Source organism: Aythya ferina, assembly GCF_964211825.1.
Source record: "Aythya ferina genome assembly, chromosome: 4".
Taxonomy (NCBI): domain Eukaryota; kingdom Metazoa; phylum Chordata; class Aves; order Anseriformes; family Anatidae; genus Aythya; species Aythya ferina.
The window spans coordinates 74,152,398-74,177,208 of record NC_140300.1 but is presented as its reverse complement, the minus strand read 5'-3'; the positions used below and the strand labels follow the sequence as shown (position 1 = coordinate 74,177,208).

The 24,811-nt window shown below is 44.0% G+C and overlaps 1 protein-coding gene across 34 annotated transcripts in view; it reads right to left on the bottom strand.

Annotated features, from left to right (window-relative positions):
* The window catches only part of ANK2 (ankyrin 2), a 339,161-nt gene that overhangs the window by 167,401 nt on the left and 146,949 nt on the right, over positions 1–24,811 (bottom strand). For 3 of the 34 annotated variants that reach the window (XM_084518996.1, XM_084518995.1, XM_084518987.1), the window contains exon 1: positions 19,126–19,534. The exons of 29 other annotated variants lie outside the window; for them this stretch is intronic. In XM_084518996.1, coding sequence (XP_084375122.1) covers positions 19,126–19,248 — 123 coding nt within the window. In that variant the 5' untranslated portion in view covers positions 19,249–19,534. Of the gene's footprint in view, positions 1–19,125; positions 19,547–24,811 lie in introns of those variants that run through there. 2 more of the 34 variants (XM_084519001.1, XM_084518994.1) reach the window with 1 other exon arrangement.

Here is a 24,811-nt window from a genome sequence, read left to right as displayed (position 1 = left end):
CCTGGCCGTCCTAGGCAGGATGATGAAGCCTGCTTACAGCCTAACATATTCCAAATGTCACAGCTAGTAACTGGAAGTTATACGATCTTATCAGACATTTTGCAGAACTGGAGAAATCAGTTTATATTTTAAAATGCTTAAAAAGACCCACAATTTATTTTAATATTAATATGAATTTTAATTGTGTCTGTGTAAAATAATTATTTCTAAAAATTGCTTGAAATTACTCAGTAGAAAAGCATCCTCCTGTCTCAAAGAAGGTGACTGTCTGGACACACATTATGGCAAGAGAAAGAGGCAGGCTGAAGATTCAACATCTAAGAACTGCTCCAGAAAATCACAAACAAGAGTGCAGAAACACAAGGTTCAGTGTCACCTACCAGCTTAGGTACAAAACAGGGAAGAGTATCAGCTACAATTTATATGCAGTAAAAAAAAAAAAAAAAAAAAAAAAAAGGTCTATGCATAGGGAAATCAACAAAGAATTGTGTATTTTTGGTTAGTATTGTACCCTTGATTCAAGCTTTTACTCTCCCATAGTAATTAGAGGTTGCTGATGTATGTAATAATACATTCTTAACGTACATACCACTAGTTCATTTATTTGGTTTCTTCTTTATTTTGCATCCTGTGCCTGCCTATTTATCTCAGGGCCCATTACATAGATCGGGCACATCTGGTATAAAAATACTTTCATCTTGAATACTAAATTATTTGTTCTAGTAAATATCTCCTTACGGTTAAAGTAAAAATCAGAAAAAGAGTGTCTAGTGCTACTGAAAGAAAACTAAGCCTAATCCTCCCCAAAATTCAGATGTTAATACAAATATATATATATATATATATAAATTCATTTTGAAAATTGAATATATCTGTATCAATGCTGAAAACAACCTGGCTGTGCAAAATGGATTTACATTTAGTTGAACTACAACCATAAGGAAATGTAATTTTCTATTCTGTGATACTATAGCCAGGGTTTTTATCCATGCTAACTAAGCAGACCACCAGCTACACCTGAAGTAACAAAACAGAACCTGGCATTACTGAGCAGATGTCTCTGGCTCTAACGAGTTGATAAGGTTTCTGTGCAGAGGAAAACACCCTAAAAGGCTTGTTTTTCCCAATCCATGAAGAAAGAGTGAGTCATGAAATGAAAAGTTAGATGCTGTACTCATCACTTGTAAACAAACAGATAGGAGTGATATAAAACCAAGCTCTCAAATACAAACACTTGTTCTTTCCCCACACTGAAGTGGTTGTGCTGGATGATAAATAAGAGATGACAATCTTCCAAAAGCAATCAAAGGCAGTTTATCAGAGTATAATAAAGGATTTTGGTTTCTGCATGCAAACAACAATTTGTGCCTTATAGTTATATAAATCATCCAAACAAGGGACAAAATGGCATGAAAAGCAAGTGAGTACACTATGTAACTGAAGAAATTCTCATTATTACAGTTTTAAATATACAGTTAGAGATCTTACGATCGAAACATCTTCACAGAGTTTATCAGCTAGTTAGATGTGCTACCCAGGGGGAAAAAAAATAAAAGCTTCAATGCAATTAATATAAACACCAAAGGACATACTGACAAGGGTATCATCTGTAACCAAGCCCTCATCAAAGAAATTCTGTGGCTATTCTGAATTACAGATACGTGAAAAATAGAGATTATGAGCAACTGACAAAAGAAAAAGGCAAACTTTTGTGTACTGTGGTCTCTCAGGCCTATTAAAAATTGCAACATGTCTATAAATTAAAGAGAAATGAAAAAAGCACAATGACAGAAATGAGACATTTATTTCCAGAGAAGTCGTAAGAATGCCATAAAACTTTATTCAGTGGCCGTTCATAATTCACGACACTGTGGTATGCACAATGTTAACGGTGCGCATACAGTGGCCAATAAACACGAGGCAAAATAGCCAAAGTTTCGTAAGAAAGAGAAATAAACACATAACAGAGTCAACCAAGTAAATATTAGTTCAGGAATATTTCAAGGCTTTAGAAGAGCCCAGAGCAAGTGACCCTACCTTTGCCATGGCAGGAAAGCCTCTTGTAGGGCACTGCAGAGCCCTGCTGGCTAGCTGGGGTCAGCCTCTGTAAAGGATGCTATGCAATGGGTACATTTTACCATTTACCCCATATAACGTACTTACAGAGTTGCTCCTCTCTAGGGATCGCCCTGCTACAAAAAAGTAATAGCTTTTGATGTATGGGTTTGTGAGGTCCATTAAAAGTACGAGTTAGCCGCTCTCTAATATCTCTGGAGATCCTAATATCTGGCAACAAATCCTCATCTGGACAGCGCGGAACCTGCAAAACTCAGCGGAGGCACGCACAGCCTCTTCTTCCTGAAAAGATCCACACAAGGAATGGATTCTCTCCAAACCCAACACTGCAATTTTGGGAAAAGTGTGATTACAAACAGCTTGAGCAATCACAGATGCCCTCTACCACATCCCAGCTCCTTTTCCCCAAATCTCTCACACGGCATCAATGCGTCAGAGCAGCCGCACCAGCTGCCCCTTGCCTTTCAGGCAACCAACTGCCTGCTAAGAGGCAAAGGGCCCAGGAAATTCAAAGGGCTTGATATGCGCTGGCCAGTTTATAGACAACGCCTTCTAGAATGTGCTTTGTTTCCAAGGGGAGCAATTTCATTTTATTCTCATGACAGATTATTTGGGGTTTTGAAGGAAGAAGACCACTTGGGTTGCCCGCACGGCAGAGAATGACTTCCAGGACCACAACTACTGTAAGTGAAACACCATGGTACAAAGTATTTCTATGTCTTCCTCCTCTCCCCCACATAATGCTTATTCAATGAGGAGCTTTGTACTTTTTCTTCAAAATAACAACAACAAGTGCATCTGGAAAGGCATTAATATTTTTCAGATGTCTGGACTGTGCTTCTTAATAAATTCAGGTAATTACTTAGCCAAAAATGTGGGGTCAGCTGTATAGACACACTCATAGGAATTCAATGATGATATGAAGAAGAGTGACCGTGCACAAAAACATGGCCCTAACAAAGCAGCCAAGGTGCCAACCAGGAAGAAATGAATGGCACTAATGGCACAGTCCTGCTGGGGAAGAAAAGATACGACCTAAACTATTAAACTGTTTCTATACAAAAGGTTAGAACTAAGCCCATATATAAATCTTTTAAGTAGATTTAATGGGAATTGGGTTGCATGAATTTAAGAGGAAATCACTCTTATTTAAAGTCAATTCATAATATCTGAATATAATAACATTTTCTAGATTTGCCAGAGATACCTAATCGAGCTTAATTAACTGGAACAGTTCATCCTTTGCAGCCTACATTTAGGTTTTTGGTTTGCTTGTTTCCCACTGGTAGCTTCTCACAGCAAATGCTAATTGCTCTTCTTCTTTGGCTGGATTCAACCTTAAGCATGACTAAACATTAGGATTTAAAGTATTTGTCAAAGGGAGAATAACTGAACCAAAGTGCAATTCTGCTCTTGGACACACACAAATCAAGTGCATTACTCTGACTGCGGTGCCTTCGAATCTGAACTTGACTTGTAAGTCAGCATATTTGTTCTTCACATTTATTGGCGTTATATTGGCTCAAACTGAGGTTGCAGATCCTAAGATAAATATTAAAAAATCTGTGCTACCTTTACAGTGCAGTCCTTGCAGAGTCATGTCTGGTTTACAGTTTCATCAAATAAGATAAAACTACTATGAGATGCTAGTAAGCTCTATTAATGTCAACTAAAATTAACAAAAAACAAAGAGAAAAGGAAACAGAAAGACAGAAAGAAAATAATAAAAAAAAATTACTGCCCGCAAGAAACAGAAAAAATATAAAATGACCCTTCACAAAGCCTGTACTTTCTTTCAATATGAAAAACATGTCAAGGAAGGTGCTGGTAGCATTTTGAATTCTGTGTTACCTTGTAACTGTAATATGCCATCATCAACAAATAAATTATGTTCCTGAATTGTCCTATACATCCTACAGCTTCCCCAGGAATGGGGGAAATGCTCAGCAATGGGCACTCCCCAGGCTCTGTCCCCCTGTCTCGAACAAAGCCCCAGGAGCCCCGTGTGCGAGGGGATGGAGCCAGGTAGGCAGCAGAATTTGGACCAAACAACCGTGCTCCTCGCTGCTCGCAACATCCAGCCCTCCTCCCCGCCACAGCGCCTTTTCACATCTGTAGTACCAGCTCCGTTCTGTCACTCTCACAGCTCATTTATTTGGGCTTGATGGGCGAGCACCAAAATTTGGCCCAGAGGCAATTACAAGATGGAAAATAGGTCACAAGCCTCCACAAACCACTCCCTTGCCAATGTGTTCTTTTAACATTGGATTTCCAGCTTTCCTCCCTGCCAGCATCTTCATAATGCCAAATGGGACAGAGAGACATAGAATTCCAATTACATGCGATGGAAAAAGAATATGTTTCCAATTAGGTAAGTGCAGTTGTTAATAGGCAGGGTCAGAAATAGATTCCAATTTATCTGGAGCTGACTTCTGTTACCCTTTCTTTCAGAGAGCAGCGTGTTTTCGTACTGCTACCCTCAGCACAGAAGTCCTATGCTCTTAATTAAGTGCTTATCAACAGAAACAATATCGGTCATTGATCCTTGGCCTGTACTGTATTGGTGAAGAATTAGGTTGGCGTTCTGCTTTATAATATTCCCTGCTACCCGAGATAAATTCAAAAGAAATAGGAAGAGGTACCAGCATTCCCGTCCCACCCATAGATGCTCCCTGTTTTATGGAACATTGCATTGAACTTTCCTACGAGATGGGTGCCTTCAGGAACTCATTCCAGACAGCCCCTCAGAACAAAAGCAGAATACGTGCCATATGTCAGACGTACCTGAGTATAAACCAGTAGCATCATAATTTACATCAACACCGACAAAGTGAAACCGTAAGTCTGATTATTTCTGTGGATTTTGAAAAGTATTAATTGTATTGCAAAGCAGAGTTAAGAACAATTATGTCCATCTTACATTCATGGAAGGCAACCTTTAGCCAGGTTCAGACCTGAGGTCATGGAGGAGGTCCTCTGACAAAGCCACAGAGCCCCAGTCTTCATCCACAGCCTTACCTGTAAGACTACAATTCCCACTTGATTGCATTTTGCAATCAGAATGAGTAAAAATACCGTGGAAAAAAAAAATACAACAGTATTTTATATGGCATGCTAATCGACAGCCAAAGAAAGCGCTGCTAAGTATATATATATTATGCAATGATACTCTAACAGAGAAACTGGTTTTGTATAATAAAATAATTCAAGTGGCCGACATTTCCCAGGAAATTAATATGATGTCAAAGACCTCAGAGCCTATGTGAGACTTCTGAAAAGTCTTACTGCATTCAGAGTGACAAATGAAAGCCTTTTTTTTATTACTGCAAAGATGACTCATGTATGGGAGGATATCAACACCACATACATGGGAAGCAGCTGTCTGATTAAGAATATTTGGCTATTCTTATCCATTCTCTGCAAGCCTGCTCCAACGCCCACTGAAGTCAACATGATCTTTGCCTTCGGATTTCAAGAGGATCAGTTTTTCCCTGGTCAGGCTCCCTCTTTCACTGAAGGACTCTGAAGGACAAAAATCAAGGAAGGGAAGCCCTGGGCACTTCTGCCAGCCACCTCTTTTACAGCCCACAGCCTCCTCAACCAACAGTCAAGCATCCTCAGTCCTGCAAGCAGCGAGGCATCAACATTTCTGTCCGTGTGGGATGTTTCAATTTGTGCTTTTTCCTTGTTGTTTTAACATAAAACCTACTATTTCTAAAAGTGAACTTTAAATCAGAGATATTTTTTTCCCTTTTATCTTGAACTCCATAAGCTACATAGTACAAAATAAAGTCACATTCATCACAAGGAAGAACGTGCCAGAGTTTAGCACAGTATCAGAAAACTTAGGGTCTTCTAATGCATAATATTGGGAAGAAGAAGAAAAAATGCACGAAAGCAAAGGTTTAAAGATCACTAGAATTGAAAGCACGTTAGCTTGTCACTGAAAATTCAATTCCTAAATATTTGTGGGTGGTTTTTTCTTGGACCTGAATTGAAAATGTAGCGAATAGAAAACCAAAACTCCTCCTATTCTGAAAAGGAGATGGCCATGGCTCCAATTTTGCAGGACCATGCAATTCTTTTGGAGGATGAGGATGGCATTTCACCTTTTGTGAAGATGAATGCTTAGCCACTTTTCCCAAATGCCTGCAAAGTCAAGCTTTCACTCTGTGTAGCAGCAATTCTGTTTAGGGGCTAAGCAACACACCCATTTCCATGTTTAACGTTTACACTATGGGGACAGGAGCTTGTGCATAATTGCTTAATCACTTTTGGGAAATTATTCAGATGCTTTTCCAATATTTATCGGTTGGACACTGCCGCAGTTCCATGGGTCATTTGATTATCCACATGTATTTTTAAAAGGACTAGAGGTACTGAAGTTGTTATTTAAAAAAAATAAGACTATTTTATATAAATTAGAAAATTCTTCCATGTATCCACTGCAAGATATTTTCTGTGGACGCATTCTGTGTGTCAAATGAGAGCTATCTACACACAGCAAGACTTTGACCCTCCTTCCTGCTCAGTGACCACCACCTGGCATGGTATTAACTTTGCATGGTGGAGATGTCCCTATTTTTAACACTTGCAAGAAATACCCGTGACAAAGCCACGGATGCCCTAAAGCAGTATTTAGGATGTGAGGATTCTTGCAGAATTCCTGATACTATTTCTCACGGCAAATAAGGGTCTCCCATCCCCACCAACCTGGAGGAGGTTGAAGTTCCTGTGTGAATGACTCGAGGAATTCAAAGACATAACAGCTTACTTAATTTAAGAAGTCCTCAAACTTCAGCACGCACAAAAAAGAACTGAAACATGTATCACTTACTCATCTTTCAGTCTGAAGTATGAGTATCACAGGCGCTCACACACCACTGGGACAAGCACCTTTCCACCACTGGGACCACATCATTCCTGGCTGCATGTACACTCCAGCGAAATGAAGGGGAGACTGTATCGGGGAGCCCTACCCGAGCTGGTCAGTAGAGTTATCTGGGCAAACAAAGGGCTGGAAGGATCTCAACTACTGAAAATCACTTCCAAAAGTAAAAGCATAGAAGAATATTTAGGATTTCTGTTCCAACACGTTGAAGTGCACCAGCTTCTCTGCAAGGCTGAAACAAGCACACTTGTTCTTCGAAAGGCATTACATGGATGCCGTATGAACACCAATAGCTCCCAGCACTGGAAAAACCTGCCTGCATTTTATCCCTCTGCCTTCACAAATCTCTCTCCAATTCCACTTGTGATTTTCAGGCTCTTTTCGCCCCTGCTAATTACTTTAATCATTATCTTTAGAACATTATTACAGTTTATAAATAGTTCTTGACTACCAAAGCTCTCCTTGTGCTAACAACCTAACGATTTGAACAGAACAGGAACGTATCTAAAGAACAGTTCAGTCCTGAAGGTACAGCTGCACAACATTATTTTCCACCATAAATAATCCCCGTCTCCACCACGTAACCCTATTACACAAATTGAACAAATGTTCACAAATTACATTTGAAAATATAAAGCACTAAGATGGTTACGTAATATGGGATGAATTATCTTCTATTTGAAATGTTCGGGGAAAAAAAATCCTAAATCTCTTGAAATCATTAGCAAATCTTTCAGGGATTTTACTGAATTAAGATTATACTCTATATTGCTATAAAACCTAGTGTTCTCTAATAATGTTTACTTGTAGATCCCTACCTCTAAATTATCTTCCACTCTCTCAAAAATCATTTCCTGAAGGAGGGTGGCTCCTCGCAAGTGCTCTGTCCCATACTATTAGCATACATTTGGTATTAACATACCAAACACAGTACGTTTGCATACTGAAGCTGGGTTGACATGCTAACATTAAAAAAGTAAAAATAATAATTAAAAAAAATCTCAGATACCTTGTCTGTGTTTCAGGCTTCTGGACTGATGATTACTACTATGGCAGTGAAGTGAGTACAAAATAACTCCAATTTCTTGCTAGAAATAAAGGAGTGTGCCACTGCTACGTCACCCAGCTGCCTTAGGAATATGGCTAAATGGAGATAAGGAGGACGCTGACAACCACTAGCCCTCCCCCAGCCTGCATATTCATAAGCTGAAGCACTACATTGTTTCCTCCTAAGTTGCTCCTGGAGAATTTCCTTTTTCCCTTCCATTGTAACGAGCAGCGCTGGGCAGAGACAGGCACTGAGGAATCCATCGGAGTGCTGCACCAAAGGTTTGCTCTTACAGATGCTCTGGGGATGAACCCTCAGGGTGTCCCTGTGCAGCTCCCACAAGCCACAGCCCTGTGCAGGTGATGCTGCAGCCTCGGAGCTGCGTGGGATCCTCCCCTACCTGCGTGCCCACGCTGCAGACACGTCGGGTACCGAACGCTGCATTAGGGGGGTGAAGGCTGCGGCTCCCTGGGGAGCACGGGGAGATGGCAAAGCCCATCCGTGCTTCCCTCAGCCCGCGAGAAGCCCCGTGCTGCAATGCAGAGCTCTGCTACAGAGCCAGCTCTGTGTACGGCTATTAATTATTTCTGATTGCATTTGTTCGGGAAACCTTTTTCCGGGCTGTGTAATTCAGCGAGGCAGTGCCACACGCTCCTTCCCAGGACCAGGCCTGTTAAAGCACGCGCTGCTGGTGCCTGCACCTCAGGACAGAGGAGTTCGTAAAGAAATTCCTACCGAGGCAGCGGCCGAGTGGTTTCTCCACCTTCTAGACAATGCTGCAGTCTGTGTGTTGTCACTGGGAGAATCAGGAGCCAGCACACAGCTCAGGGGCTTTTTTGTCACTTTTTTAGCAGCAGGATGCAGACTCCAGCACATCTCCCCACTAGTTGTCATGGAGTCTCCATGCGCCCCCACCAAAAAGTTTTGCTGCTCTACATCAGTTGCTATTGCTACTGACCAGATAAAACAACTTTTTTGTTTGTTCTTTTTTTTAAACCTATTTCACTTTTTTGTCTCCATCAAATGCCATTTGCAAAATGATCCCATAATCGTTAAAGCCACGCCTGGTTTGCACGCAGCAGCTTGGCGTGTCACTTCCATGCTCACATCAGCATTTTCACTGGGTTACCTCTGCAAAGGCATTCAGGAACCCAAATCTATTCACTCATACTTCCTTAAGTGAGCAACATAAAATGAAATAGGCTCCATTTACAAAATATTTTTTCCTTCTTTTGCCATTACGTAAAATATATATATATATATTAATTTGGTGCAAGAATGTAAGCTTTATATAGAGAAAAATGGCCTGGGAATGTGGGCAATGGCCACAACTCCTTCCCTGCAGGCAGTCCTGGTGGCTGGTCCCACGTCCATCAGCAGGACTACAACGTCCTTGCTGGGCAGGGCTGTGACCCGCTGGCTGAAACTTAGTTTCTGCATGTAATTCTTTGTGCTTCAGTGCCTTAAAAAAAAAAAAAAAAAAAAAAATAATAATAATAATAATAATAATAATAATAATTTTTCAAAAAGCAGCGTGAGAAGGCAGAACAAGGTCTTGCCACCCCTGGTGATACCCCGGCCCGGGCAGCGAGGCACCAACCAGCTTTGGTGCGTGCCGCCCTGCTGCTGCACTGCCAGCTCCACTGGCTTTGTGCGCTGACGTGTCCTGATCAGACATCCTGGCAGAGCACAAGCTAGAAATAGTAAATAATTTAAAATAAGCCTAAATTATTGAACTTAAAACAGCCTGGAAAGGTTTGTCCTTACGCTTCCATAGGCTGAAACCATTTTCTACGAGCCTGGGGAAATCAGGGCTATGCCCACCCTGGGGGAGCGCCGCTTCAGCGATGGCTTTATTTCATACAGAGACAGAGAGAATGCAGATCCCAACTATTAGGGAAAAAGAAATCCATATCCTTCCTCAGGTCAGGTACAATAACAGTATCATAATTACTTCTCAAATACAAAGCATTGTTCCAGCAGGTCATGGAAAACATAACCACCTCTTTCACAGACGTTAAGTCTCAATGGACTTTTTCAATGCACATGCCAACAACTTCTTTATTCCAGTGGCCTTTCTCTTCCTCTTTCTGTTTTTTCTTACTCTCTCTTCCTCAGGTAACAGTGACCACGGAGCTGCTTCCACCAGATTTGGTGCGAATTTTGCTGGAGGATGAGAAGCCGACTGAAATATCAAATATGTATTCTGAAACGCGGTTAGGCTCTTTTCCTTAAACCTGTCTCCTTCCAGAAGCCCTAAGCAGTAAATAAACTTTCTATATCTTGAAGAGGTCAGCATGCTAAATTCTTCATTAGAATCAACAAACAGACAGGAATTACAATTAATTTATTTTTTAACTGCAGCCTTGTTTTCAGTCACTTGTAAAAGGGCAGCTACCAGTTAATCTGTATTGATCTGCAGGAGGAAGGTCTTAGGGAGGGAACAAATGCTGACAGAGTTTTGAACCAATACCTGAAAAACTATCATCAAAGCACTGCGTGAATTCACGTTACATGCAACTTTTATAAATAATTACCTGAGAGAAACCCAAAGAGCTGTGCCAACGTGTTAGCACCTTGTACAGTGCCAGCTCGGGGAACCATCTGAAACCCATTCAGCAACATTTGTCAGGTTTCAGTAGTTCATATCACATGCTCTGGTATACAACGGGGTAACAGCGTGGAAAGCGTGTCCCTATTTACAGCTGGACAACTCCACCAAACAGCAAGGAGAGCTGCTGCTCTGAGCGACCCGTGGCCTATTGTCATTTTGGTTGCCAGCAGGTGTGCCCCTCAGGGAGCAGGTGAGGACAGGAGCACGGCTGTGGCAAACATGCATGTGCCCCCAAACACGAGCTTCCAGTCAGGGAGAAGTACCCATCACAATTCAAACAAACATGCCCAATGTTATAATGGTGCTAAAAAGGTATTGCTTGGCATCAATGCAGAGAACAGGCATTATTAAAAACAAAAAAAGCCTTCAAAAGCTATCGTATGGGCACGGACAGTCAAGCCAATGAAGCATGGACACACTTTTACCATCAGCAGTAGTATTTTGTTAAAATTCTATGAAAGAACTAACCTTAAGTTTGGATAAAACTCATGACAAGCTCCCAGAAATGCTGGTAGCATCAGGAGCTGACACAACATGCGATTAGGAGGCGAACAGGCACTACGAAGTCCCACCGGTATCAGGGGAACTTGCTCTGAACAAGTTCAAGTCTCTACTTTGGAACGTGTAATAATTTTTTTACTGGAAATAAGTATGGAAAAATATTTGAAGGGGAAAGTTTTCTGTTGGATTGGTCAAGAAAACCCTTAATTACTGATAGTAGCTTTATCCTTTGTTTAGTCCTTTTCTCTACGCTATCTTTAGCGTAACACTGTGTGACTAACGATCATCACTTCCTAAATTTGTTCTTCCTTATTCAAATATGACTGGGTCTTGACAGGATGACTGCCAGTTATCTCATTAACCACCAATTTATACGCTTAATCAAGGCATTAACACTAAAAGAGTTTTAAAACTGCTGTAAAGTCCTCGTACAGGAGTTAAATATCAGACAGCATCCCAAACTGTACGTGGAATGCCTGCTTCTGTTTTCACTATGACGACTTATTAGCACTTAAGAAAGAAACTCAAATGACACTCAACCAACACATACATGCTTATAGAAATGCTTGTTTAGATTGTGAAGCAATAGTAGGACGGATGTTCACAAGGAAAAGGCTGAGAACCAGTTCCTGTTACAGGGCAGATGCAGTCCGTGACGCTTCCTGCACTCTGATCCCCAGGAACACAATCAGGCTGTGCCGGGCAGGGCATCATCTCGGGGGAAGAAGAAGTGTTACCTGACTGACAGTAACCCTACTGCAGTGCTCCGGACATACCCACCATTTCTAGGCTCTGGATGTGCTGTATGTCGGCACCTACAAGCACCAGAGCACAGCTCAAAACCTCACCACTGAAACCTCTCGGTGTTCGTATGCCATTATTTACTTCTCTCAGGTGCCAAACTTCCTCCAGGAGGTCAATGGAAATGCCTGGAGGACTAAATGACAGAAGCCAGCTTCCCAAAAGCTTGGCATCTCACAGTTTAACATCTAACATCTATATTTCTTTTCCTGATCTTGGCTTGTGTTTGTGAAACTTCCCTTAAAACACTTTTTAACTGCTTAACAGAAAATTGCCCAAACAGAGTAATAATTCTTCTAGAGGTGCAGACAGTGGCACCAGTGTAATGGACATAGGACATCGTCAGAGAAGGTAAACAAAACCAAACAGCCAAAAAGGCACAGAAGTTTATAAGGAATAATTTCCTTCAGTGTATAAATGTGGTCTCAGTTGTTTTTTGGATTCATCTGTGGCTCCTGGTAAGTAGGATTGACACCTGTTATATTTCTGGAGTTCCTTCAGGCAGCTGCTGGCATTTCTCCTCTCTCTTAGTTGCTCTTTTAAAGCTCAAAAGAAGTTCTTTTTACTGAAATAGATGGAGTGAGAGATGAAAACTTTGGCATTTCGGAGGTTTCCATAACTTTATGTAAGCAATCACACTGCAATTACATTCAGCCATAAAATCCAAAGCTTACAACATTAAATGGGATTGCATCAAGCGAGCTCAGCGGTGCCAAAGGATAGGTGGGACACAGCAGCAACAGGTTTCTCCTCCTCCTGTGTTCAATGCCTAACAGCTGTGCTGTGAGCCCAGAGGTTCATCTCCTTTGGGAAGGGAAGGTGGAAGAAAGAAACAAAGATGCTTGTACCACTCTGGCCTCCATGGCTATGGGAGAAGCACAGCTCCAGCTGTCGGCAAGGAGTGTCACACAAGCTGGACCCAGACCCCGGCCCAAGCTTGCTTCTCTGCACTGAATACATGCGAAATGAGTATTGCCACTGTCTTTAGCCCATGATACTTATCTACTAGCCAACTCCTTCATCCTGGCTCGAGACAATGTTTTCTCTTTTACTTTAAAGCTGCTTAGAGGCACGTCCACCCAGGGTTCCAAACACACACACCCTTAGGTAAAGGATCTGTGTTTTCAAACGCAGTCTACGTATGATTTACTGAGACCAAATAAACCCTGTCTTTCAAAAATTACCACAGAAACTAAATTTAAAAGCCACATATAAATCACGGTATGGTTAGGCAACAAACCTATATAAAGGGGAGTAGATGTAAGGTTGTAATGAAGATTGCTCCTTTCCCATCAGAAACAAGGGCAATGGATATCATTGGTCTTTACTACAACATTAGGTCGCTTTATTTCAGAATATTGTGCATTTATGCCCAGTTTAATTACGGCAAACAAAGCAAGCTTCTGAAATAAAAATAAGCTAGACAAATAATGATACTTGGCACTACAGCATACTTGGATAAATATATACAGTGTGCATATAGTGGTGTACATATACAGTATGCATATATGTATACATATGCTTGTATACAGTATCCATCTAATGATAGTTGGCACTACAGCATTCCCTATCTGCAGAAGGCTGAACAGGGCTTAATCAGCACTTATTTTAGAGCCCCAGTTGGTTTTCCTCTTTTAGATTAAACCCACGCTGAACTTCACAGGTAACCTAGGATGAAGTGCACAGGACATCCAAGTCAAATGCACTGAGAGTTCCTCTGCAGTGAATATGTAAGATGTGAACAGATGTATAATCCTTTGCACAGGACTCATTTAAACTTATAATAGTCATTTGGTAAATTATTCAGAACATCATCACCAAATCCGAAGTATTTGCAAGCTCTGCTGTTGGGGTTACACACACATCACCTCTCAGGTAGGACACCTATAAACTGAAGCAGCAAATACCAATTTATTACAAAATACAGTGTCATCAAAAGAGGCTCCGTTTTATAAAAAGGCAGCACACAGTGTGGTATTATTTTCATCCCAAGAAATATCTACATAATGAAAACAGACATCTGAGACACAGAAGGTAAATGCTCAAAGGGCATCAGGAATAGGCACCATCTACGCAAACACTTGGTTATGAAACACCAAAAAGATTTTGTCTCTGTGTGTGTGTGGTTGAAGAGGCATTTGAAACATCTAGAAATTCTGGTGAATCACAAAGATCTTTGCCAAGGCAACGAACAGAACACTGAACCGACAAGACATGTTCAGTGCTGAAGAAAAAACAGGAGGTTAAAGCTGCAGCATGAAGGACGTTCACACCAGAGGGGATGCTCACCTTGGCATCCACGCACCAAGTGACCAGGAGTGAAGGCCTGTTCCTCAACACTTTTTCCTCTTTGGGATACTTCTTTCTAGTGTGCCCAAGCACCCATTATTTTCTTCGTGCCTACTTTTCCTCGCTGAAGCTTTGGCCCTTTCCAAAGTGACGAGCCTCACGTCTGCCAGCCTCCTGCACCGCATCGCCAACACCCACCTCCCCTGCCGAAAGCAGGCTTGAATTTTAAATGGGTTTTTCCGCCTGCTTCTGAGACAAATGCGACATCAGTTTCTACACGAATTTCTGAACACGAGATTTCTTTCCAATATTCAGTCCATCAGAAAGGAGTTGATAATGTGAGAAAAAGGCTTGATGCTGAAGGAACCCAAAGAAAATTCAATCACTGCCTTCTGCAGCTATGTGATAGAAGCGTTGACTCTTACACACACCTGAATTTTGCTGACAGCAGCAGCTCCTTATTTCTCCCTCCATCCTTGTCCCTCTGCAGATATTGCCTAGAAGCAGCAGCTATATGTGAGCTTTGGCAGTACTTAGGGTGTCAACTGAAGGACAAAATTCACTGATACGTGGTTGTTTCCCAATCTCTTTTGGCCAGCAATGGTGAATATTCCAGATACTGCAGGAAATTTTACAGTAAGTTGCTAAGGGATGCTGAAATCATAAGGCTGGCCTTTAAAATATGATATATATACATATATATACACACATATATATATGTGTGTGTGTGTATATATATAGTGTATAATTTATGTATATATATATTTTTTTAAAAAACTTTAAAGAAAAAGTTTGTAAAACTGTATATTTAAATACTAAATAAATACCCTCTTATTGACAGAACCCAGAGGTCAAGCGCTGTCCTCAGTGCTGACTGTAAAAGGGTAACATGAATCAACTTACCACTTGTGTACATTCAAAACTCAGTTTAATTTGACAGCTGAATCGATTTTTGATAACAGCTTTGTTGTTGTTGTTGTTGTTTGAGGGGTTATTTGTGGTGAGATCTGTTTGTTTGTTTGTTTTTAGATTTTCTAAACACTTGTCACATGCAAAGACAGGAAGCTCTGTCTGCCTTGGAAAGTATTATAGACAGAGAAAAGCAAGTGTGTGTTACACAGTGCCAGGGGCTAGGACGCCGGATTCCAAGGCTGTAATTCCAGCTTTGCTGCTGACTCAGAGAGTGACCGTCACGTAACCACAGCCCTTCATTTTCCTCACTCTGCAGAAGAGGAGCTCTACTCAGCTATCTCACGCAGACACTGCGAGGCAAGCAGAGCTGGGCCTTGCACACCCTGAGTTCAGCTGTAAGAGAATTAGTCATGCCTAAACATCGATACAATCCACATGTGCATCTTAACCTGCTCACCTCCTCTGTTAGCATCTGGCTTTTACTGTTCTTGATATGCTCAGGTATCCACACGACTATTCAGACCAGTGGTTTTATGTTTACACACACAAATTTTATGCTGCATTTGCATCAGGATGTGTTTTTCAACACTGCAAGAAAAGACTGCATGCAGAAATGAAAATTGCCCATTTGGATGAAAGATGAGCAGAGGCAATCCTTGTCAAGTGGCTTTAAAAATCAAGTCAGTCTCAGAAAGAATGCAGGAGAGGGCCTTAATATTGTTGTCAGCTTCCAAACAGGTTTTTTTTCCCTGTTTATGGGTGTGGATTACTTCTGTTAATCTGTGAAACAACTATATGTGCCTAAGACCTGAAAAGACACCATCTGAGCAAGAATGCTGCTGATGCGGGTCCTCTTCCTGACTCTGCTGATGGCCAGGGCGTTGTTACTGTCCAGAGCCACATCAAGTAGCAGAAATGATGACATTTAAGAAGATTCTGGTCCTCCCCGAGAGGCACAGAAACTACAGCCGTGGTTGGTGATGCAGCTATCGAGGCAGAAGCCGACTGCACTGCAAAACAGCATGGAGCAAAAATACTCCAGGGAGCGGGCAGCTCCCACACCTGCAGCATCCCTGGAAGCCAGAAGCAGCACGGGACAGCACTAACAGCTGCCCGGGGTGCTGGCAGGCTGGAAGAGAGAAAGCCACGGCCCCTTGTTGCCCCCGTTGGCATAACCAGGGTGTTCCAGGCGCAGAGACAAAATTTGCATCCCAAGGCCACAGCAGCACTTCATGCAAACGGCGTCTATCAGCACACAGATAACACACACGAGACTCTGAACAGCCCCCAGTAACTTCTTATTAGCATAGTCCCTCTCCTGCTACAGCTCAAACAAAATGGATCTCTGCTGTACTGACAATCCAGTCACTGCAAGAGCTTGCAAGTAAATCACAAACCCGGGGCCACGTCCCCACGTGCTGAAAGAGTTTAAGTACTGGCAGCAATCAAACAATGTTCATTTTCATCTCGTCTCTCGTGGGCCTACCCGTGCGATTTGTTGGGAGCCTCCATTTTCCAAGGGAGTCAACGCAAACTGGGAGGGCTCTGCACCTACTGGGAGACGGCCACGTTTCAGCACGGAGCAATTTACATTTCCTCAGCAATTTACGTGGCAGACGTAAACATATGTTTATCACTTAGACGTGGATATCACAAATATAAAACCTAAATTGATGAAGAAATACATATTCTGTCACCTAGTCTATATAATGTTGTATATTTTGTGTCTACTGTGGATGTTATGCAGGTGTGTGTGTACACACTCACATATATATAAAAGCTGTGCCTGACTACGTGTCCTGCACAGCACGGGCATGTACACAGGCACACAGACCGACACAAACCCGCACTTGTGCCGCTGCACGTCTCATGCAGAAGGAGCACGGGGAAGATGCGTGGCCCAGCCCACACCCATTCCCTCTGACGGCAAGTTCGGGGTGCAGCCAAGCACTTGTTTATGTAACAGCAAGGTGCAGCTGCAGTAAAAGGGAGACAGGAGCGAGGGCCGCTGCTGAATATTAAAAAGGAAGACAAGCAAACCATGACAGCATTCGCTGTATTTTCTCAGCAAAGCCCACTGGTACTTCCTCGATCTCAAAATGCCACGCAGCCTGCATCCCCAGACACTATCGCTAGCACAAACACAGCCTGAGCCTGCCCGCTCCCAGGCAGGGATATGCAGCACGCGCGGAAAAGAGAGAGCAGAAGGGGCACGATTAATTCTATCCCGCTTTAATTAAAGAAGTAGAATGCACGTCTGAATGAAGCAGGAGATGTGAAAATCGGGAAAAACACCACATGCTGTGATTAGGTAACTGAGATGGGTACTGGCAAACGTGAAAAAAGACCCTCCAGCAACAACACGCACACATTGGAAAAAAAAAAAAAAAAAAAAAAAAAGAAAGCGGGGGGGCTATTTTGCAGAGAATCCAGCATCCAAAATGCAATCACAGAAACTCCCTTATGCTGCAGTGTCCCATTTAGGGGATTAGGACAGTAATCGCAATCTGCCCCAGCACCCAAGCAGTGCACACGTTAGAAATGGCATTTGTGTTTTGATGAAGAGAATCAATCAGCAACTTAATGAACTCTGCAGACACGGCCTTTTACGAGTCAGGGCGATCAGACCCACAGGTCCCAAAGGTACCAAAACAGCCCCAGCTATTTTATTTAAGTTATGCAGTTCTGCATATGAAATCCGTAAGACTGAGAACAGAGTGAATCCCGAATTTCTCAGGTATGCCAAGGGAGCAGATGGCTTCTGAATCCTAGGCGTTTGCCAAAAGGATCTGTACATTCAAGCGCTGCATTGCTGGATTCTGTTCCCTGCCCTTTCACGGGGAGCTCTGTGTTTACATGCAACGTAGCAGAAACAGAAAAGAGGACAGATTACGTCTCTCGATATCATCCCTTCTGCAAGATATTTATAAAGAATGGGTCAAAACATGGTGTCAGTGAATGAGTTAACGCGTATCGCAGCCTAGGGATTCCTGAGACGGGAGAAAAGAACCAGCAGTGAGGAGGCATTAACGCAGGCACTCCTGGTGCAGCCTAGTCCTAGAGCTGTCCTTAACAGCAGCTTCGGGTCCTTTAGTATTTTCTCCACCCCTGTACATTACTTGTGTCCTTGGAAACCATAGGCAAATCAATCTATGGTCTTTATTTTTATTCTGTGGTCGCTTTGTTTGTTTTCCAAGGTAACCTGACTTCATTCCACATTTCTAGCACAGAAAAAAAAAAAAACAGTTAATTATAAATTAGGAGAAACCTCCCTAAAATCCGAAACACCTAAATAGATGTGCCTTCACAGAATCAGAGACTGCCAGCAGTGACAGACACAGAAAGACAACAGATTGCAGGCTCGTTTCAGGCCACAGCCAGAAAAATACACCTGCAGTGTGCAGGGTAAATACACTGAATCACGGCTGCTAGCACAGCTCTGGTTCCCGATACCTCCCCGAACAGCTCGGCTGATCCACCTAGTTCCACACGAGAGGTCCTGTGTGCAGCATTTAGCATCGATGCTTTTGGAGCCGATGCGGGCACTGGAGCTAAAAATGGGAAATGGGGGAGAGATGCTGCCACGGAGCACAGACACACACTGCAAAGCACCAGCACGGCCACCTCCCTCCCCGCCAACTTCTCCAGATCAGCTCGGGGCACGAAGCAGCTGGCTCCTGAGTGCCAAAACCATCCCCAGCCCTGCTGGGGGGTTAGGCAGCGCTGGGGTGCCCATGGCCACCTTTACGTGCCTGTTTCCCCTGTGGCTGGGGGCTGCCAGGTGTGGCAGCACCCGAATCTCACTGCAGCCGGGCTAGGTCCACAGCAGGGCACAGAGAATGGGAAGGGATGCAAAGGGCAAATATGAGGTGGACAAGAAGGAAAATGGAAGGGAGAGCATTACACATGGCAGTGAACCCCTGGGAAGCGCCACACAGACAGAAGGAAGGGCATGGGGGGAAGAGGGAGAAGGGGCAGTTTTTCCCCTCATACCTTGCGTTTCCGATCTGCCCTAGAGATTTTCCGCTGCCTTTTCCTCTCCTTCTCAAGGTTTCTCTCCCTCTCTTCAAGTTCGGACTCTCGAACTTTCTTAATGGAGGCGGCTGCATGAGCCATTGTGGAGAGGAGACCACCCACTCCAGGGAAGCCGTTCCCACCACCGGCGGATATCCAGGTGAGTTAATTTTTTCGGGAGGGCACCGGCCGCAAGCCAGTGCTTCGCAGCGTAATCCACTCTTCCTCCTGCTTCTCCCCAGGAAGGGTCACAGCCCTGCAGCACCCATCGTTCGGGAGCTCGAGAGCCGTGTCCACGCGTGCAATGTGTGGGAGCGCTCACAGCCGCACGCACGCCATCGCAGAGCAGCCGGCAAATATCTGCCAGCAGCCTGAGGTCTCTTCAGCTTGGCTGCAAGCAAAGACAAGCTCAGCTGGGGGGGGGAGGAAGAAAGAAAAAAAAAAAAAAAAAAAAAAAAGAATCGGCCTTTAAACACACACCACCAAATTGGAAAGGTCTTTTGGGATTCCTCCAGATAGGCTGTGTCTTCTGGCTGGGAGGGAGGCTCCACTTCAGCACAACCACCAGCTGGGGGAGGAGGCAGCTCCCGGCAGCTCCTCACGTCGCCCTTCTGCAGGGTGAGACCAAAATGGTGCAGTCTGACTTACTGACGTGCTGCTGCTGCCTCCCCGCTCTCCTCTTCCTCGCCACCTCCTCGTGCTGCCGGTGCCCGGGGAGCAGCAGCAGAGCCGCCGGCTTCAGCTCGCAGCCCCAGCCCCGCACCTGCTGCAGCACGGAGCCGCCCTGGAGGGGCTGGCGGTGCCCAAGCCCTGGCCGTGCCGCGGTGCCAGGCTGCAGCAGGAGCCCTGCGCCCAATGCGGCGAGGAGGGGGTGCTGCTGGGGGCGTACGCTGGGCTCGGCCTGCCCCGCTCGGCACAGCTGCACCGAGGTAAAAAATAATGCCACGGAGCCGGCTCCGGGTTATTCAACGCCAAACGCGCTCTCGGGTGCTCCCTAGGACCGCTTAGGAAGCCCCGTGCTGAGGATGGGGAAGGATCACTGCAGAGAGACCGCAAGAGACAGGAAGAAGGCACTGATCCCCTCTGCCCTCCACAGCCTTTGTTTTGGGGACACCAATTTATAGCGTGAATATCAGAGACAGCTGGGTCTGCCATCCCCGCCCTCCCTAACACCAGCACACCACAGCTCTGCTCCCGCCCCCCGGGCTCACTCTGTTATCGCTATCAGCATCAAAGGTTTGTCTATCAGAACGGGACACGCAGACAAACAGCCTTTGCATTAGCCCCCCAGGCAGCCGTCCCATTTCAGCTCCCTCCAGCACACCGACCCGGAGGGGTCCTGGGGAGGGGGCCGTGGCTGCCCTGAGCCCGCAGCCCTGCCCTGCCCACCCCACAGGAGCCAGGGATGGAGCAGCTCGCTGGCAGCGGCACCAAAAGTCACCGAATCAAAGAAACCGGGGCTCCTGGCCAGATTTCCCTCTGCAACGTGTTCCCCGAGGTCAGACTAGATTTGAGTGAGTGGCTGCCACGGCTGAGCACTGTGAATTTCACTGCACGGCAGCACCCCTGAAACACCTACAGGTGCCCTGTGAGCTCTCGGAGTGACAGCAGAGCAAGGGCCAGGGCCAACCCCAGCACCACGCTGTCTCTGTACGCAGAGCTTGGTTATTCGCAGTCCACACAGACCGAGACAAGTTATTATCACCACAGGCCTGATCATTATTTATGCCCTGTGCTATTACTACAAGATTTCACTTGACCTTCACAAATATTGAAGACCGGATTTTCATAAAGTACTTTGATATGAAAACTATGAAGCATTGTAGAGGCATCTATTTTGCGTCTGAGCCAGTGAGCTGCGTGCTCAATCAGAAATACATTTCTCTAGTGGGAGAAGACATCAGAAGAAGCGGGACTCCGCGTGCCAGCAAACCTCTGCCCATATAGGCCAGTTTTCTCCTGCTTGTTCCCGTTTGCAAGAAGCCAGGCTAGACAAAAGCAATGACAAGAACACAAGCACCAGCAGCAGTAACAGCCACCAGCACAGCTAGGGGTAGCAAGGAAAGGGAGAAAATAAGGGAGACAACCGGCTTGTCTGACAGGAGGGTAGCTTGCCTCCCCTTGGTACCGCGGCAGGAACCTCCAAAGTAGCATCGCTTCTGCAGCAGGAACGAGCAGCCAGCTCTCTGCAGCCCTGCCCTCGTGCCTCTGTGAGGATGCACACACCTCCTTCACCTACAGCACGCTCTGAAACATATCCAAAGCTACCGCACGTTCATCTGCCAGATACCTGCCTGCAAATAAAATAACGCCGTAGAAGAGAAAGGGGAAATTAAACACAGCCGGCTGCTAACTATTCAGACCTACCCACAAACCTCTTCTATGGTGGGCAACTGGATTGAGGATTTGGGGTGCTCAAAGAAATGACACTACAGAAGAAGAGATGGTTTCAGTAAATTCTGAATGCTTACCTTATAAAGCAACTTTTTTTGTGGGATCTTAAGCAAGAAATTTGAAAGTAAGACCAAATCACAGGCCACTATGTTTAGAAGTCCTGGCCTTACCATTTCCCTAACTTTTAAGGTTTTCTTAAGCCACTAAATGCTTAAATCCTGATATATAAAGCATGCAATGGGGTTTAAGGCACAGGAGGGCTTACAGGAGTCGTGTTTATTCTATTTATATATTTAGTCATGTTTGTCATCTTTTGATTCCTGCACATTCAACAGCTGAGTCTCAAAGATATATTTCTTCACGAAATTCACTCAAAGCCAGTAAAGGACTTGATGTTCTCTGCAACCCATGTTTCAGGAGAGAACACAACCAGATGCTTGAACGCTTGGTGCCAAGTAAGCCCAACTGAAATAGCAGATATTCTTCAGAAGAGCACTGACCAAGAAGAACTTCGGCTCAGTTCTGTGAGTTGGCCATGATGTGCCATAAACATCGTCTCCCTCACCTCAAAGAGACATGAAAGTATTTAAGCACAGCGTGGCAAAAAAGAAGTAGCTTTCAATAGGTTATTTTGGAAAGAACATACCCAATCTGGGATACATAAAACACGTGTCACTTGTATGTGACACAGCTAATGTCCCTGCAGGAAAAAGCATCCTGCTACAAGATAGAGAGATTTGCCTCATCAAAGCAGCAAATGGCCAGCAGTGCCCTGCGAACACAGCATTTCCCTGATCTTAACAAACAGAAATCCTTCTGCTGACATCAATCAGATTGAATTTTCAAGATCTGTTCAGCAAAAATGGAGACTGAGCAACTTCCCCCTAAATGCAGAAAATTCATCGCGAGGCTGCTACATAAGATAAGCGGCAAACACGGCGCTGCTGCCACAAGCGGCACGTAGGAGGGGAGTGGGAAAGTGGGCAGATGCACAACAACCTAGAAAGAACACAACACTGGGAAAAAGGCGGTGGTTTTTTTTTTTTTTTTTTTTTTTTTTTTTTTTGTTGTTGTTGTTGTGTTTTTTTTTTTTTTCCCTGCAATGCATTTGTCATCATTAACCCCAAAAGCAGAAATACCCAACTCCTGAGGTCCAACAAATTCTCATTGGGGTAATAAAGCTTTTAAGACCTGAGCCTGCACAACGTCCTGTGCGATCTGTGAGTGGGCTCCGAGTGACTGACCCCACCATGCAATCCACGGCTGGGTGGGCACTTAATTGGGGTTACAGTGCCCATTGGCCTGGTTTACAAATTGGCGTAAATCATTAGCTTCCTGACCCGATCTCCCAATTTAACAGGCCCCGGGTTCTGTTGTTTTAACCTGACCCACCAGCTGAGACAGCACGCTGCTGTGCTGCAGGGCTTTATTAGCCACAGCTATGATCTGCACTTGGGTTTTACTGCCAGCTTTCAGGTAGAGAAACATGATTTACTGAGCAAATCATCATCTTCTGTCTACAGAAGCCTACCGGATGAAAATCAACAGTAATTGAGTACAAGAGGAGAGGCCGTAAACAAGTGCTTATCTTCCCTGAAGCACAGCCACTAATAGGGGTCCGTCCCGTAAAGATGAGGTTCTCTCCACGTAAATCACGTGGGCAGTATGAGAAGGTTAAAACCAAGCCTAGAAATAACACCAGAAAGTGTGACTCAAACCTGTTCTCATCATTTCCCAGAGTTACAAAAAAAAAGGGAGGAAATGATGGAGGCTTTCACACCTCAAAGGCAGAGTGGAGACCATCCCTCCAAGTTCTAAGTCGCTAGCACATTCAGGAAACGAGCTGGAAATCACAGCTGGTTTCAAGCAGCTAAAAATGGGAAAGGTCTGTCCCACCATAAGACTGTCGTTTTGCAGCAACAAAAGCTGGGCAATTCAACTTTTTGTCTAGCACTGAGGAAGACACCTCTGGAAAAGGCAGATCCGAATTCTGTTGGGCAGCTAGGTTCCCCCCAAGATGATGTGCTTTCCCTTCTTCTTCTTTGGAGATGTGAACACCCAGCCTTTGGTGACCTAGCAAGAGCTGGCTTGGCGAATTAGCTCACCTCTCCTCACAAACACGATGCTGACCTCCCCTCTCTCTTGGTGCTCTAGCAGGGTTCGATGTCAGCAGCAGGCATCCTCCTCCCTTGGGTCAGGAAATTGTCCTGTGAAAGCTGCCTCTTGACAAATGAGCGTGGAGAAGATGGACAGAGACAAAAATATTTGGAGTGCCAGAGCAGCGTAACAATTTACTTAAATTAAGTATTTAAACAGATTTGGATGGATTGTGTGTTCTAGCATACTCAGCCATTTCCATACCTCCAGAATTACACATTCCTAGAGTAGGAGACAAACCAAGTGTCATGGAAAGCACAAAGCTATGAAAATATACACTACATTTATACACCTGCCTCACTTCTTGTTCAAACCACACTTATTTATTATTTAGACAGTAGCAAATGAGCTAACTCTAAACATACAATAACCCTGCAAGTCAGTTAACAATCACATAGCCTTAATTTACATATTTTATTGCATATGTTTCTGAAAGAAAAGTCATTAAGGTTAAAAAAGGCTCCACACACTCACATCAATGAATACGTGAGGACAACGTGTTCCAGAAAGCTCTGGGCCAGACATCAGCATCACTGTGTTGGTACTGAAAAAGTGATTCATGGAACTACGCTCTGGCTTTTTTCTGTCCCTTGGAACGGAAAGAAGAACATGGAAGATGACACAGTAACGTTTGCAATGCTGTACCCTTCCTTGCAGAGTGGATTTCTGCCTTGAAGGTGTTCAGTTCAACACTGACAGGAACTTTAAATATAATTATTGGTCACACCAGAGAAAAAGATACTGCTTAGCTACCTTTGAAAGAGATACTGGTAGTATTTATCTCTTAAAAAAGATAATTTTTACTATGTTAGAGTTGAAGAAATTGAAATAGTATGGTTAAATGCTTGCTTCTAAGAACTGAAGAGCAGTCATTATGGGATAAGATCAAAGTCCTTTGTCTCCAACAGTGGCCAAAAACCAGATACCTAGCAAATTGAAGAGGGCAAGTGAAAGATATTTTCTTCAAGTACAGCTTCCAGTCACTGCAGATTGATGGACATCCATGCTAGATATTTGAATTTAATTAGCAATCCTCAAAGGCTATTATCTGTGAACTTATCCAGTCTCTCTCTGAACCTGTCTAAATTTCCAGCATCAGTAACATTTTAAGGCA